Source organism: Nelusetta ayraudi, unplaced genomic scaffold (assembly GCF_046127955.1).
Source record: "Nelusetta ayraudi isolate G7.1 ecotype Tasmania unplaced genomic scaffold, CSIRO-AGI_Nayr_v1 ptg000011l, whole genome shotgun sequence".
Classification (NCBI taxonomy): Eukaryota; Metazoa; Chordata; class Actinopteri; order Tetraodontiformes; family Monacanthidae; genus Nelusetta; species Nelusetta ayraudi.
The window spans coordinates 23,069,319-23,086,499 of record NW_027466061.1 but is presented as its reverse complement, the minus strand read 5'-3'; the positions used below and the strand labels follow the sequence as shown (position 1 = coordinate 23,086,499).

The 17,181-nt window shown below is 47.4% G+C and overlaps 1 protein-coding gene across 2 annotated transcripts in view; it reads left to right on the top strand.

Moving 5' to 3' along the window:
- Positions 1-1,364: 1,364 nt before the first annotated feature.
- kirrel1b (kirre like nephrin family adhesion molecule 1b) overlaps positions 1,365-17,181 on the top strand; it is a 79,558-nt gene continuing 63,741 nt past the window's right edge. For both annotated transcript variants that reach the window (XM_076019643.1, XM_076019642.1), the window contains exon 1: positions 1,365-1,615. In XM_076019643.1, the coding sequence (XP_075875758.1) occupies positions 1,570-1,615 (46 nt within the window). In that variant the 5' untranslated portion in view covers positions 1,365-1,569. The remainder of the gene's footprint in view (positions 1,616-17,181) is intronic.

Here is a 17,181-nt window from a genome sequence, read left to right as displayed (position 1 = left end):
TCCATGGTCATCGTCCACAGCCAATATCTGCACGCTCCACCGTCAAATCTCCTTCATCCAGTGCATTATGCAGCATGTGAACTGCGCTGCAAATGCAGTTCTGCGGGGCCTGGTGACAGCCTTCCTATGTCCAGTGTGCATGTCCCTGCATTTTGAGCAGACCATCAGCATCAGGGGCTCTCAACCTGTCAGGGCCAACGCATCAAAAGTAAGTCCAGGCATCGTGACCATGAGACAACACAAAGATGTGGATTCCTCAAATTAATAAAACTGTTTTGGTAGAAGTCCAAATATCATACTGTCTTACTAATACACTGTGTTTTGTGACCTATCACAGAGTAAGATTATTGTGGCTGTAATGGAAAGTAATGAGTAACCTCAATCATCTCAGAAACAATGAAAGTTTTGAGTGATGGATATGTTATGGGCTATGTCTGCTTTGTATTTCATATTTGTTTTTACCCTGATGCAAAACTTTGTTTACATTTCCTCAGATCAATCAAGAAATCTGATAATGATTAAAGTGATCATTATCAAATCTATAAAATAATACATTTCAACACTGCAACATTGTCTGAATGGTCGTTATGGCCATTGTGGCTTATGAACACATTAAGTTTATTTTTTATTTTATATACCTCAAAAATGCTGCTGTCCACACTACCATTCTTTGTGACATTGCCGTTTTCTGTCATACTAAACAGAATAATGTAATTATAATTTGTAAATATTGTGCAACACACTCAACTTTGCCTCGTACGTGGAAGTGTTTTCAAAAGAGGCTTCAGGATTCACCGTCTTGTCGAGTTTCCCCCTTGACAACACTGGAAACAGATACTTTCGCTTCTCCACCAGCTGGGGGTAGTGATGAGTACAAACATTTAACGGAGCAGAAAGCAACTTTATTTTCAGTGAGATATATTTTCCAGTTGTTCAGATAACCGGGCTTTATAATCCTGGCAACATCTTTACTGTTGGGAGGTGGGAGATTGCCTTTTCCAAGGCGCTATTCCGGTTGCAGCCGCTAGAGCGCCCTTGACTCCCTCTCTACAGACTCTGGAACACAGATTTGGAAGGGGGATAATGATTGGAGGAGGTGGGAGGGAGCCGCTGCTGATTGTGTGAAAGGAGGGAGGGGGAGAGAGGGAGAGGGAGAAAGAGAGAGAGGAATTCAGCGTTGTTTAAATAAGAATCCAGAACGCATGAAGGGAAAGAGACTCAGACAAGGCAGGAGAGAGAGCGAGAGCGAGCGCGAGCGAAGGGGCAAAAACACACACGCACGAAAACAATTACAAAAAGTGGAGATTTTTTTTCTTCCTCCTCTGTCTTTTACGCGCACGGCAACCACGGGAAAAGGAGGAAGAAGAGGGAGAAAAGAGTCATCTGGGTTGTTTGTTTGTGTTTTTTTTCCCTTTCTCTCGCCCCACATCAACGCTCAATGTGTCCTCTCACACTCCCATGACTGGACGAGGAGGATTCCGGTTAGTTCCAGCCGCTCAGGAGGATTTGATGGTGTCCCGTCGGGGAGCCGCAGACGAGGGGAGGAATCTGAAGGCGCTCGGCTGAACCATGGCCGTCCTGTGGATCCTAACTTTGGCTGCCACTTTCAACCAAGGTGAGACCTCTGACACAGCTGGAGTGACTGATCTGCTGCCACCGGTGGAAACTTTCTGTCTTCATTTTCAAACACTCGAATCGTTTTCTGCCCTCTTCCCCCTGCTGTGCGCTGTGCGGGGTGTCTCGGTTCTGCGCTTCCAGCGTCTGCGCGCGTCTGCGTTGACCAGTCTACGGAGCTTGTGCGTGTTTGTGTGTGTGTGTGTGTGTGTGTGTGTGTGTGTGTGTGCGCGCGCGCGCGCGCGCGTGCATGCCATGTCGCCGTCTTAAACAGACGGGAAAGGGAAATGGCGTTGCGGCCCCCCCACGTTGGGATTTGTCTTTATTTGTCACAGTGCGCGCGAGGTGGCGCGCCGCATCTGCACGCGGCGCCGCTTTGACGTGACCTTTGAAACGCATGAGCGGATAGAGATGCGAGGGGCGCGACCAAACAAACGCAGCACGGGTCAGCTGGGAAACGGTTTACGGCCGCGTACACACACGTGCTTGTTTCTCTCGAGGGGTGCGCGAGAAACGCGTGCGCGCGGGCGCGCGCGCGCACTGCGCACTGGCTGCCAGCCGGGGATGATTGATGAGGCGAGGATGCAATGTACAGTCTGGTCACCGGGCTTTTTAACATGAGTCACACTCGATCCATTTCGAACACGCACGCACGCACGCGAAAGCCACCGGGCATTCCTTCAGTTTTGTGTTTGTTCTTTGTGTTGGAAGGCCCGTGTGCCTGAGACAAAGTGGCGTCTGTGTGTTTTCCTGTGTGTTACAAGTGCGCCTTGTGGGAAAGGCGCATCCTCCATCCTCCTCCAGCGTGTGTCAGGTGGAGTGTGGCGTGCTCGTGGCGTGCATGCGGACACTGTAAACGTGAGGCTACCAAGAAAGGGGGGAGGAGAGAAAAAAAGCACCCTTTACCTGAAGAGAGAGAGAAAGACGTATTCAGTGGACTGGAGGAGAACCCCATTACTAATATTAATGTCCCCCATTTATCGATCATCTTGATAGATTGCCTTCTCTTTGTCGCTCCCTACACACACACACACACACACACACGCACACACACGCACACACACACGCACAAGCTCACACACGCTGTCAGTGTGAAAGAGGATGTGTGCGCTTGTGTTTGAGGGCAGTCGCAGCTCCGAAGACTAAGGTGATTAATTAAAGTGGCCTGATGTGAGCAGTTCAGCTGTGTGTGTGTGTGTGTGTGTGTGTGTGTCACTTGTTTCCCTCTGTGTGTATGGCAGTGTGTACCTGCCATGGCACCTGGGTCTTCAGTGCTGCAGGCTGCCGGTGTGATGAGGCACAGACAGTGATCTGTCGAGACAGACAGTCAGAGGAGCTCCCTGGACAGAGCAGAAGTGACCGCACAGATTAGACAGGAATAGACTGCTCAGTGCAATCATAGAATAGAATAGAATAGAATAGAATAGAATAGAATAGAATAGAATCGAAAGATAGCCATATGTCCTGCCTCTCAGGACTAAGCAATGCATTCATTGTCTTTTGAAGGAGAATCGTGCATCCTCTGATATTGATAAATGACAAACCAGTTTCTGATCAATCAGGCCTGAGGCTGCCAAGCGTGTCGGCTGTGGACAGGCTGAACCGAAGAGTGGCAAGGGTGGCAAAAAAAAAAAAGATTACTCAAGCATATGAGAGAGAAAGCGGGATAAAAAGAAAAAAGCAACGCAGGAAGGGGGGGGCAGGGACCGAGGGGCAAAGAAAATGGCAAAAACTAAACAAGGATATGAGAAGATAGATCGATACTTTAGATAGACAGACAGACAGACATGCAGATATGAGAGGGGTGTCTGGGATGTGCACTGGAGGGACAGTGGAGACAGCAGACAATCACCAGTGGGAGATCGGGGGGTCTGAGGCTGAGAGGGTGTAAGCCGCAAATGTGATCAGAGTGGATGTGTCTCCTACATGCGGCAGCTGCAGCCTAATGTGTGTTCAGCCTGTTTGCTGTCTTCCAGGTGTCTTCTCACCGCCGACACCTCTGGCTCTGGCCAGTGCCAGTGCAGTGCAGTGCAGTGCAGTGCACAGTGTAGCTCAGTGCAGCTGACCGAAGCCACGGGCCCCTATAATTACCGTCCGGCTCTGGATATATATATGTGTATTTTTTGCTTTTTGTGCTCTCTGACACCAGTAGCGGTGCCGCTCTGGCCTCTTTCAGCACTATTTCATTTTTTTTCTTTTTTTCTTCTTCAAGCAGAACATTTTTGCAGCCCGATCGTGCAAGCAAAGCAAGTGGGGGTAATTCTTGCACTGCAAGCACCTGCCCTGTCTTTCTCCCAACTCTCTTTCACACACACACACACACACACACACAGAGGCTTTATGTTTGTTCCCCCTTTTTCCAGGCCCCTCCCCCTTGTCCTTTTCTACTCATCCTACAATTCCCAGTCTTCCCCCCCCCCTCCAATCTCCAGGAAAGAGCAGAGGGGCAGATGTAAAGAGACAAGGCCAAAAGATGGAGGGATGGAGGCAGGGGGAGACGGAGAAAGGATGAGACAGCGGGGTTCAGCCCTAATCTGGTGACAAGAGGGGATGTTTGAGGATAAACAGGGGCTGGAGCGAGCGTTCAGGAAGCAGGCAGAGGGAGGAGGAGAGCGCGGCGCGGCGCCTCTTCGACGGCAAACCCAGCAGGACCATCAATCTTTGATGGTTTTATATCAGCACAGGTTTACACCAAAGTGGGCTCCAGGGGCACGGAAGCATTCTCGGCAGGTCTCTTAAGATGAACATCAGAGGGAGACTTGAATTTGCTTTTGAATGTCGTCCGGAAATGTTTTTTTAGCGTGTCGGACTTTGGGCTCCGCGGTGGCTTGGAACCTTCTCTCCCTGTTTATGGCTATTGTTTTTTGTTCAAAGAGGATGTCAGATTTTTTATTTTTTTTATCATTAGTTTCAAGTGCTCAACTAGTTGTCCGCCTTCTATAGTTGCGTAAGTCCTTTCTGAATCATATACCAGATGAAAAAAACAAAATACTCAAAAAAGTCAGAGTTGTGTTGGCATGTAAACATTTGCAAAATGCACAACCACACACTAACATTTTTTTTATTCATCCCAATAATGAATCACCGGCTGTTGTTTTTTTTTTCTTTTTAAATTGAGGTCCAGCTCACATAAAGAGGGCTGTTTTGGACTATTGCACATATTAGAGTTTATATAAGCAACGGCTAGAGAATAGTTTGGTTATATAATTTCAACAAATTCAGCTTCACTTCTGCCATTTTTGCAGTGGGCTCACGTCACCGTAGATGGATAAACGTGGCTTATGTGTCCAAGGGAGAAAAAAAAATTAACCCATCATTGAAACCCAATCTCCCCTTGAACCCTGCGCACCCTTCTTAGGACAAGAAAGGGAATGCAAATGCTTTCATGTGTTGCCTTCAGGGGCGGCCACTGTGAATTGATTGCTTGTTTTAAAGACTGAAACAAGCACAACGCTGGTTAGTTCTTCCTTGAAGCTGCGTTTCTCAGAGAGACCTGGTCAGAGATCAAACCCAGGACCCCCTAGTCTCAAGGTCCTATAGTCTCTAACACTGTCACCTCACACCCACCTCTAGGACCAGAAACATGGTCAATCCAGAGCTTTTGATTTGATTCTACAGTTGCTCACTCGGGCTGTGCCTGGTCGTCCGCCTGGCTGAATTCCTCCTGTGATGAGAAGCGCAGTGTCTGTGAGTTGATGGTTTCAACACCAAGTGCCTCTCCCACCTTTGCCATTAATACCACAACCGTGACCATGCCACTTTACTGAATACAAAGGGTTGACTGTGTTTGAAGCTGTAATTGGGTCTAAAAGCAGAAGCATGAAAAGGGGGAAAGCACGCGGTACTCCTTAATAAACATAATTAGAAGTGGCATGACAAACCATGTTTTTTTTTCAAGTGCAGCGTGAAAGTTCAGAGAACACAACAGTGGCTGACTTAAGTGTGGGCGTGAGTGAGTAGGCCCTTCATCTCAAAGCCCTGCAGTACCTGACAGCCCTCATACTCTGATGGCGCGAGAAGCTTTATCTGAGGTGACAAGATGCAGCAATTAAACCAAGTAGAACAAACTACAAAACAACTGAGTCAATTAGCTGATGCCTAATTCGCAGTGATGCCCCAATAATCTGCTGATCTGCTTAGGCGTCTCTGGCAGATTCCCCCCTCTTGCCATGTCTCGCTGGATGGAGCTCCGACTGGTATTAGGACTGACACCCGTCAGTCTGGCTGATATGTCAGCCAGACTGTGGGAGGAGGGCGCTTTGAGGGAAAGGAGGAGGAGGGAGAGACACGCAGAGGTGGTAAAGAATGAACCGGAGTAAGCGAGGGTAAGGAAGGATGGAGGATGGATGGACGCAGGAGGGAAGAATGTTGTCAAGGAAAATGGGCTTAAAAGAAGCAAGGAAAGACATATGGTGGGCGGCGGTGGACAGGGTCAGAAAAAAAGGATGATTGATGAGACGGCATAATGAGAAAAGGGCTGAGATGTTAGGGGTGGACGAGGGGAAAGTTTGTTCGGGAGACAGAGCCAGCAAGGTGTGACAGCAGGGGTTCAAGAGGTGGAGGCAACACAGGATAGAGTAGAAGATAATTGCGGAGAAGTGACGGAGAAGGTGATGGAACAAGAGAGATATGAAATGGAGCCACACGGAGGGGAAGGTCAGAGAGGGACTGAAGACACTGACGAAGGGGGCAGTAGGAGAAGTAAGAGGAGCAGTAGCAGCATTGAGGAGCTTGACAAATTGAGAATATAATGTTTATTGGACAGTGCGATGGTTCTTAGTCAAACAGACAGAGGGTCCTCGCCCAAGAGGTTGGGTGTGTTGGTTGAATGGGTGCAGAGGCCAACAGAGGACGTCTCAGAGTGAAGGACCAAAGGAGCTTAGACCAAACAGGAAACAAGAAAAACTTATGAAAAACAAGCAGAAGATGGACCTCAGGGTAGCGAGAGGAGAGCCGAGGTGACAGAAGCACTGAGAGGAGTGGAGGTGAAGAAAGAGAGAGGGAAGAGAGGTGCTGTGGAGTGAAAGGTGGAGTAGGGGAGGTAGTGGTGAAGGGAAGGAGGGAGAAAAGGAAGAGGGGAATGGAGACTTGGAGTGAAGGAGGAGGACCAGGGCGACTTGGTGCTGCAACAGTTCGCACATCGGCCTGATAGCAAGAAGGTTGTGGGTTCGATCCCGGGCCTGGAGCTTTTCTTCTGAGTGGAGTCTGCAGGTTCTCCGTGTGCGGGGGCTCTCCAAGCTCTCCGTCTTCCTCCCACAGGAGACAAAGTGTGAACTGTTGATTGGTTGTTGGTGTGAGCTTGAGATCAACGGTTGCTTGTCTTTCTAGGTTGCCACCTGTTCCACCTGCCTTTTCTCAAAGACAGCTGGAATAGTCTCCAGAACCCCATGACCCCTTAGTTCAGGAGAAGTGGTTTTAGAAAATGAATGAATGGATGGATGGATGGAATAATAGTTCAGGACTGTGAGGAATACTGATAATGTGTGGAGGAGTAACTGAGGGAAGAAAACCGGAAGACAAAATTATAATCAGAGAGTTTTCTTTTTTTCTCAGTGAGAGGAGGTCTGGAGGTCCAATGGAAGAAACTCTGGAGAGAGAAGTGCAGGAGCGTCAATGGAAAGAACGAGAAAATGAAAATAGTCTGGAAGGTGATGGTTCAAGAGAAATAGATCATAATGAGCAGAGCCAAGGAGAAAGGAGCAATCATGTCTGTAGTGCAGGTGGAAAAAGAGAATTTTGAGCTGTGGAGATGTTGAGGAACATGAGGAGAGAGAAGAGCAGAAATGGGGAATGAAATTACAATTTTCATCATCATTTACACACTTGGCTTCATTTTGGTGCTTTTATAATGTCAAATTATCTCTTTTTTTATCATTTTAATTTGATTGTTGTTGTTCTATTGACTGGAACTTTATTTCATTGGTGTTTGACCTGTTGTCCAGGTCGACCCTTGTGAGAGAGATCCTGACCTCAATTGGATTTTACCTTGTTAAAGAAAGGTTAAATAAAAGTGAGATTTATGGTGGAGGAGAGGTCAGTATTAGACCTTCAGCAGCGACGGAAGTGTGGAGTTGGACTGGGGGAAGAGGAGCGGGGGAGCACAAACGGAGCCACGAGAGGAAGCGAGCAGTCGCGTTAGCAGGAGATCAGACTGCGTTTGGGGGGGAGAGACGAAGAGGACGGAGCTGCTAGAGGAGGGAGTGTCCAGGTGGAGGAGGGCGGAGGGACGGTGCAGTGGAGGAGGAAGAGGAGGATGGGGGGGGGGCAGAGATTTATGTGTGTGTGTGTGTGTGTGTGGCGGGGGATAGGGGGTTGCAGAGGGAAACAGCCGGGCCTATTATAGACGGCGCTCTCCCGAGACAGCGCCATCCGCAGAGCCTCGCCGGCCCTTCGGCCCGGTCCCCCCCTCGCACTCATAAAGTGGCTCCGCTTTGCTTCCCTTTTCTCGGCACGTGCGCGTTTAATTCATTCGCCCAAGGCAACGACAGGCGGGAAGGAACCCTCAGTGGTTGATTTTGGAGTGGGGGTTGGTGGGGTGGTGGTGGGGTGGTGGTGGTGGTGGTGACCAAAGCTGCCGCTCTCTCCGAGGAGACACTTTTCAAAGAGGCGCCGACATCAAGCAGAAAAGCAGCCAGAGACTCTTTCCCTTTTCTTTTCTTTTTTTCAACAGGGAGAGAAAAATGTCAACAAAAAGGACTGCGAGATCAAATAATCTCAGCGTGTGCAGCCACAGCCAGCTCCTACCTCTCTCGCCCACCCCTCCCCTCTCTCTCTTTGTCTGCCGTGTGTTTTCTCTCTCGCTCTCTCTCTCTCTCTCTCTCTCTCTCTCTCTCTCTCTCTCTCGCCTGCTCACTCGCCGTCTGACAGTCTCATGCGTGGAGGTGAGAGAGAACAATTGAATGGGCCTCCCACGTCAAATCCATTCAGAGATGTCTTGAGGATTAAGAATGAGAAATTGTCCGGCGCACTGAATTAAATCAATCTGATCCGTTACACGATCGCTATCACAAGGTCCCCACTCCCTCTCCCCCCATCGTCCCCCATCGCCCCCCATCTCCCCCCATCGCCCCCCATCGCCCCCCGCTTTGTCTCAACCCTGGATTATGCATTGCTCTGGGATAACTGTGTGTGTGTGTGTGGGTTTTTTTGTGCGTGTTCCAAAACAATTGTGCCCTCAGCCGCTATTATTCTCAGTGCTCCAAATCACTGTCCGATGTCATAAAATGAAACAATTACAGGATTACATCTTGTTCTCATGCCCCCCCCGCCGCCTACCCCTCCCATCTCCCACCCCTCCCCCCACCACTTGTCAGATATTGACAATTCATCGCGGAACCTCTTGCATTGTGTTATGACTCACAAAGGTCCAGTAACACACCTGTGGCGTCAGACAGATGATGCTGTGCCACATCAGGGACGGAGGGTCGCACAGCTGGTGGTGGTGTGTGTGTGTGTGTGTGTGTGTATTGGGGGTGTGGGGGTGTTGGGGGGCAGGGAGGGGGGGGGATTCTTCCTTTTCTGCTCAGTCTTTCAAGTTTAATTTCTTTTCATCACTTTACATCAACACATTTTTTTTTCTTCATATTTTACAAATAATCTATGAGAGGTATTTAATAAGAAAACAAGTTGCGTATTCTCATGTGTATCTGACCACCTGCTTCATCGTGCTTGGCATGCAATGGAACTACATACAGCCCAGATTATCTGAATATGGAGTTGAAGAAAAATGCGCATTGAATCTGTGCTGCTGTGATTCCATGAATCCACAACGACGGCGACTGAAGTGCCATCATGCTGCTGAGAGGTTTCAGTGCAGCGACAGGTGCAGTCTCTGAGGAGCTGAGGTGAGACAGGAGGAGAAGTGTCTTAAAGAGTCTCTATGCTGCAAATGCAGACAGATACTGGTAGGTTGTGTCGAAACAAACAAAAGCAACACATCCTCAGCCTCCAGCTCACGCTACAGTTGGCTTATTAATGACCTTTATTGCAGCGCAGGGGGCCAGAGACGACTTTCATTAGAAAGTCAATATCATCATCTTTTCTGTCAACGCCTTCTCCAGTCAATATTTGCGCTCGCCTAATCTTTGATTTAGAACATTTTGACTAACGATCTTCATAAATAACCGTTGATGTTGAAAGTTTCGGATGTTTGTGGCTGTGCCAGTATCAAGCTGAGCCTGTATCATAAAACATTCCTGCCGTCACATTAAATTGTGGGCTTCACAAGACCAACAGAATATTCATGCTGTTACATCAAGTTAAAGTTCTTTCATCCTTATCTGACCCAGCAGCTTCTAATTCGATTATTAAACCAGATCTTATCCAAACTAAAGATTTTTTTTTTTTTGCCAAAGAAAAAGTTTGCAGCGTTTAATACTTGAGATGATCATAATCCCAATTTTCTAACCGCTTACATTATCAACCGTCCCCACTTCAACACTCGCTGCCTTCCAGTCCACAGAGGATTTTTTTCAGCCCCAACTTATTTTCCCTTATCAGAAACTGAACCCGTGTAACCAAATGATTTTATTGCATGGGCACGACCAAGCTTTTATACATCAGCACCCCACCACCCCCACCTCCCACCTCCTTCATTTCTTTTCTTCTTTGGTGGATTTTAAACGGTAATAAGGCAGAAGCAGCGATGTGAAGATGGACAACATGATTACAGATGATGAAAGCCAGCATCCATCACCACCCACTCTGTTTGTGTTTCCATCCCCACCCCACCCCCCAACTCCCACCCAACCCTCCCTTCTGTCTGCCTCTGCGCCTCTTCCTCTCCTCAACCCTCTTATGTTTTAATGTAAGTTGATAACTATCAGGAACTGATAACACCCCGGGGGCTCTGCTCGACAAGGCGAGGAGGAGGAGGAGGAGGAGGAGGAGAAGGAGGAGAGGAGAGGAGAGGCAGGAGCAGGGCTGGCGGTGGCGGTGGCGGTGGCGGTGGCAGCGGTGGCGGAGGGGTGACACTATCTCCCCCGCTGGAGCCTGATATGCCAGGGTGCTGGGAGATAAGCTCTCAGCGCTCAGCGGCGGCGGTGGCGGTGCACGGGGTCGGTGACGTCACGCCGCTTGTCTCCCAGCAGGCTGGCTGGCAAATGAAGCTCGGCGTCGCAGGTGAAGATAATGCCGGCCTGAGATTTGTCTTTGTCCTGGAAAGGAGATTAGGCAGCGGCAGCGCTGCTCGTCAAACTCTAGATTTTTAAGGATTGTTGGACTCGGCTGCTCCTCCTCCCGGTGGTGACCGATTCTGTAGCGTTGAACGAAGGGAAAGGGTCGCGCGAACAGCGGCAGCCGGTGGTCATTCATTAGATGTGACATGTTTTTTTAGCCGTCAAGTTTGAAGGGTCAAGTAAAATCACACAACATCAAGCAGGTAACTCATTACTAGTGGGTCTCAAACAAATGCTTGATATTAGCCAGCAGAAAGTAACTTTGTCTAAACAAAAAGAGGCAAATTATCATTTTATGCCACCGGATACATACAAATGCTACACATTGGAACATAATAAAAAAGGTTTTGATTTAAAAGCAGGTAAACCCCAACAGTGAGCCGACATCCAATGCAATTGACTCGTGTTTGTTTTGTTGTCATCCTAAATGCTTTTTTTTTTCCACACTCAATGTGATGGAAAAGAAAAATTACTGATAATATAAGTCAAGGGCCGTCAGATCAGGCTGCCTTTCGTTTCATCTCGTTCCCATGTCGAGGGACGATGGGACGACAAAGGTCTTTTTGAGCCCAAAGGTGCTAAAAAAAAAAAAAGAAAAACATTTTCAGTTCAGACGGCGAGGAGTGTTGGAAAGTGCAGGTCTTTGTGCAGTCCTCAGTTAAAAGTGGAATAAAAGCGAAAGCATCCTGGTTCTGTTTTTTGCGTTTCAGCGTGCGTATATGCAAATTCATAATATGGTGGCAGAGCCAAAAGGAAAAATAGAGGAACGCGCCTGCGTGCTGGTGATTGAGGCAGAGCGAGACGGGGCGAGCGGGAGAGGGAGCGAGAGAGGGAGCCTGTCGGTGGAGCTGCCGGGAGAGAAGACCATCATTTCTTAGCTCTTCTTTTAAATAAGTCTGTTTCTATAGCAACCATCCAACAGGCCGCTGGAGAGGGAGAGAGAGGGGAGGGCAAGTGGGGGTGAGAGACAGATAGAGAGAGAGAGGGAGAGAGAGCGAGAGAGAGAGAGCGAGAGAGATCGTTACCATAGCAGCAGTGGAAGAGGGAGGAGAAGGGACTGAGAAACATTAACAAAAAAACAGCACAGGGAAAACACGTTGACGACTGGGCGGGAAAAAGAAGAGTTAGCGCTGCTGCCATGAACAACAGGAAAATTATTATTAGCATTTTTTTACAGCACTCCTCACAACTGAAGATTCAGAAAAAAATAGCAACAGCAAAAAAACAGAAAGTAACAGTGAATCTAATGCTAACACAAAAGAGTCGCAGGTTCAGTTTAAAGTGGTCGCAGGCTCCCGTCTCCCTTCTATGGTTCATGTGGTTTAACTAGCCAACCATTGATGCAAACGGCCCAGCATTGGGTCATTCAACACTGTTGAGCCTTGGCATTGAAGGAGTACCGACATGTTGGCCATTGTACCGTATATGATGTGCTGTTTCTTCATGTCAATTATAGTTGGCTGAAGCCGTTGACAAACAATGTCTTGCTCTAAGACCTCAAAAATTGTATTAAATTATACTCACACACGACTTGCGTGCACAACCCAAAATAGAAGTATGTCTGAAAACCTGAACAATGCAAGTAAACAACAGTGTTGTGTGTGCGAATGGAAACGAAGCCATATTAATTGAAGCTACACAGTTTTGCGGAGCACTTCTGGGCGGCGTGAGGATGTTCTTTGCGTCCTAAGGCAGCGGAGGCAGAAGTGAACCCATTACCTCATCGGCAAGCAGAATTATGTCATATAAACACACCATGACTGTGTTTTCTATGGCTGGCAGTGCCAGAGAATGGCCAGTCTGTGTCTGCTGCTTAGACTGCTGGCAGATATTCATATCGTATGTTTTCCACATAAGACGAAGGACTGAATTTGATCTGACAGTGGCCAATGTCAAATGGCATTTATTTCTGAGAGTTTATGTTACAGATCAGGCCTGCAATGTGTCATCTAAGAGGGAAAAACTGGATTCGGTCACTTCAAACAGGTCATTGGTTTGGGAGAAGGTCGGTCGAGTGTTGGTCCATTGATCTGAGGGGTTTCTGAGCCAGAGAAAACCAGTCTGTACGAGATGGTTGTTTATGAGGTGAAATAAACAGCTGAGTGAAATATTCAAACAGCAGATATCAGTTAACAAGCGACAAGACGAGTTCACTTTCAAAGGCTCTTTCTCACCTCTTAGAGTATTTACGGTGATGCAACAATCACTTTTCAGCTATAATCCCTTTAGTTTGGTGGTGGTGGTGGTGGTGGTGGGGGGGGGTTGTTCTGTTGTAGTGTAATGTATACGGGAGACGCGATTTCAGAATGCTATGGTCCTATGACTCTACAGTACATATAGGTGGAGATAAGCTGCAGCGATGATAGCGGACATGGCTGCTGCCTGATTGTCCATTCTCAGCTCTTGACCACACATGACCTCCATCAGTGCGTTGAGAGGGCGGGGGAGTCGGGGGAAGCAGGAGGGGGGAGGAGGAGTAGGAGGAGGATTGATTGGGAGTCTCAGGGTTCAGACAGCTCCGACCACAGAGGCCTCCATCCGTTTCCCCCTGAAAGCACCGATGTTACACACGCTGATCCAAAATCAGAGTCGACACGGGGTCACGTGACATGTCCAAATACTTAATTCCACACGGCTCACAGCGCCACACACACACACACACACACACACACACAGCTTGTGCGTTCCAACCATTTGAGACGCGCGCTGGCGGCACAAAATCACAATCAAGGAAGAGGGTTTGGCGGCCACACGTTCACGTTTTCTGAAGCAAGTGTTTGTCCTCACACTAGAATATGTTTTCAGCGAAGCAGATGATGCCTCGGATGAATCACAGACAGGTCTGTTGCCAAGTGGGATTTCATCACACACACACACACACACACACACACACACACACACACACACAAGTATTGGTCAGTTATGAAATCTCTCCACACTGAGAATTAAAAAAACCCCACCTGTCCAGCTCCCCCCTGCCGAAGGCTCACATTACCCAACTACGGGCCTGCTACTAACAGTTCGTAGCATCTTAATAAATTACGTGAAGTACGTTATACAGAAAACAGTTGCAAAGACAAATGTGAATTTGAAGTGCGAATGCTTTGTGTGGTGCTCACTGCTGTTTGCGCTCAGATACTTTGTGGAAGGGTTTCTGTCCTGCCAGTATGTTGGTGATCTACAGCTGACAGACACTGATATTTTTATTCAAGAGACAGTGTTGAGTGTCGAGGGCTTTTTTTTGGAAACGATGTGAGGCCCCGAAGTTGCCGCTTTTTGTCAGTTTCTCTCTTCGCCACTTGATGTCTTAATAAATAATTGATTTTTGCTTTTTGTGCCAGTTTGGTGGACGAGGAATACATATATTCCAGCTCCTTACATTTCAGCATGTTCATTTTATATAATTGAAGGTGTTTGTTATGCTATATATCAGTTAATCCTCTTGCTATGATACCATTGAGGTCAGCAAACTGGAGTAGGGGTGTCAGTTATTTATGTCAGGTCAGTTATTGGGATTGGCCACCCACATGTGAATCTTCACTGTCAGTTTTAAGTGGACGTGTAAGACGTGTAGTTCAATGCCCAATCTGAGAGTTAGTTCGACAGAGTACTGCGAAGCCTCCCAAAAAGAAGAGGAAATGTGGACAGATCCTCCACAGTAGAAGAATCCGATGACACTCTGCCAACACAAACTCAGCAGGGACGCTAACTTGGTGCATCTGAAGGTGTGAGTAGACTTTGAAACTTTTGCCGTGCCAGTGTTTTAAATTGAGGCAAGAACCTTCATCATTTGTTAAGTGCTTATGGCAACGCAGTGCACTTCTGTCATCATCTCAGCTTGCAATTCGTCGCTATTGGTTGTTGATCAGTAGTAAATCTTTGTCTTCAGGATCTTCTTATTTAGCATACAGCATTCATCCCTTCCTTCCTTCCTTCCTCCCTTCCTTCCTTCCTCCCTCCCTCCCTTCCCCCCTCCCTCCCTGCCTGCCTCCCTCCCTCCCTCCCTCCCTTCCTTCATTCCTCCCTCCCTCCCTCCCTCCCTTCCTTCCTCCCTCCCTTCCTCTCTCCCTCCCTCCCTTCCTTCCTTCCTCCCTCCCTTCCTCCCTCCCTGCCTTCCTCCCTCCCTTCCTTCCTCCCTCCCTTCCTTCCTCCTTCCTTCCTCCCTTCCTTCCTTCCTTCCTTCCTTCCTTCCTTCCTTCAGTCAGGCAGAAAATCAATGTTGATTGAATTCAGTATTGAAGAATGAGCTAAACTAGTGCAGTATCAAGATGAAAAGAGAGAAATAGGACATTTGGCTATTATGCACAGTATTTTGTACAAGAGAAACCTAAATTTAAGTTGTTTTTTGATACATACTGAAAAAATATCAATTTTAGTCATTTGAGTTGAGTAACAATTGTCTCAGTCTATTCAGAAATAAGGCGATTATTATAACTCTGGACCAGGAGGCCTTTTAGTTGAATCGCTTATTTTTTGTCATTTTATTTTCAGATGTCCTTTTTTTCTCTTTATTTTTAGTCTTTCTTTCAGAGGTGGGATTTCTCAAAAGAATAACAGAGGGGAGACTTAGATACCTCTCTATCACACTGTGCTTTATTGGTCCATTTGCCTTTCAAACCAAATGAACATTGTAACGATCATAGTCCAGCCAGAACCAAGAGAATGGTAAAATGATGCGACGCTGCTTGTGTCCATATCCTCCATGCAATTTTACAGGATGAGGCCACTGTGCGTGGCATATTGACACGTCGTTAAGAGTTTGCCTCCCCTGACCTGCATCATTCAGCGCTCCACTTGGGCCACCCAGGCAAAAAATAAGTCTGGACCTGTTACAATTCGAGGGGAAACGATTCATTGCACTTTCATCTGACTTCCCTTGTGATTTTCTTACCCTGCTAATTTGTCAGTCAGCGTGAGACCTTTGGGCCTAATTGGTTGTCAGCGATCATAAATGCAGACGTTCTCAGTTGTCAGAGAGACGCTCCCACGTGCGTCCCTGCGCCGCGTTACACCCACCGATCCCATCCATCCGTGGTGACGCAGGCCATAATGCAAGAAGAGCGCGGAGGGCTTTTATCAAGAGCAATTACACAGGTGCTGCCTTGTAAACGCACACATGAACGCTCGCCTTGGTTGGAAAATGCGAGACAAAGGGGTTTGTTCTCTTTGTCCCCCATTAGTCGTATCTTCTTGTTAATGTGACGCTTTGCCACCTCCATTTGTCAGCATCAAAGCAATGCTGTGTTGTTGTTTTTTCCTTGTACGTCCCAGTTCCACCTGAGCTCTCACTGGGTTCTTAGCACTGGTGCATTTGTTCCTTGCTATTAACACATGAACGTGTCAAGGGACTTTCCTTTTAATAGCCATAGATGCAACAAGTATATTTCTTACGTAAGTCTATGTTGAACACAACAATTATTTTAACCAACAATTGTAGCGTCTGATTCTCAGTAGTCCCTTCGCTCTTCCCCCCTCCGCACACACACACACACACACACACATACACAACCCCCCATGTGCCCCTTGATTGCATATTAACCCTTGAAATGAAGAGCTGCACTTCTGCTGAGCTGAGCCTAAAGAGTTTCTCCACTTTTATTTTCGCCAACTCTGTCCTCCGCCTTCGGTTCTGTGCGATTTGCTTTGAAACACAATTGTTTTTGAAAAAAGGAATCACGTGTTGTTGTTGTTGTTGTTTGTCTTTTTCTTCATTCTTAGTCACATTAGAAAATTGATGCTCTTTACAAGTACAAGCAGCCCCTTGTCGTGAAATCACTGTGCATTCCATGATCTGATCAGACTTCAAAGGAAACTAAGAGGCCGTCCCATAAACCATTAATACCATCTTGTACTTTCGTCGGCTCCCTTTGTCACTTTTACACGTCCTCTTTTAAAGGAGTTTATCCAAAGCACGCCAGCCACCTAAGAATAATTTTGTTTTCAATTATTTAGACGGAAATGTACCTCGAACAATAAGTGCTTCCTCCACAGTTGAAGTGTGGCGTCGTGGCTCCACAACCGCACTGAAGCCTTCCGCGCTTCTGCCTTCATCAAGTTCTCTTTTTTTCTTTCCTTAACTGCAAACAAAAATCCTGCAGTTTTGTCCTTTGAAACAGCTTACACAAAGTCAACCCGTGGACTTGGAGCAGGGTAAAAAAAAATTAATGGGGTTTGGAACAAAAGGTTTCGACAAAGATTCCCTGACTATTCCCCAAGCAATTACTTAATCCCTTGTAATTAGTCTCCTTGTTTGAAAAGGAATATACGTTCTCCGTCTCTCCCTCTTCTCCCTCCTGAGTCTGAAGATAAAAACTGTAGACAAAAACGGCACGAGTGCCTTTTTGTGGAGCAGCGCGCCCATAAACATCTACACCGCTGGCTTTGAACAGCA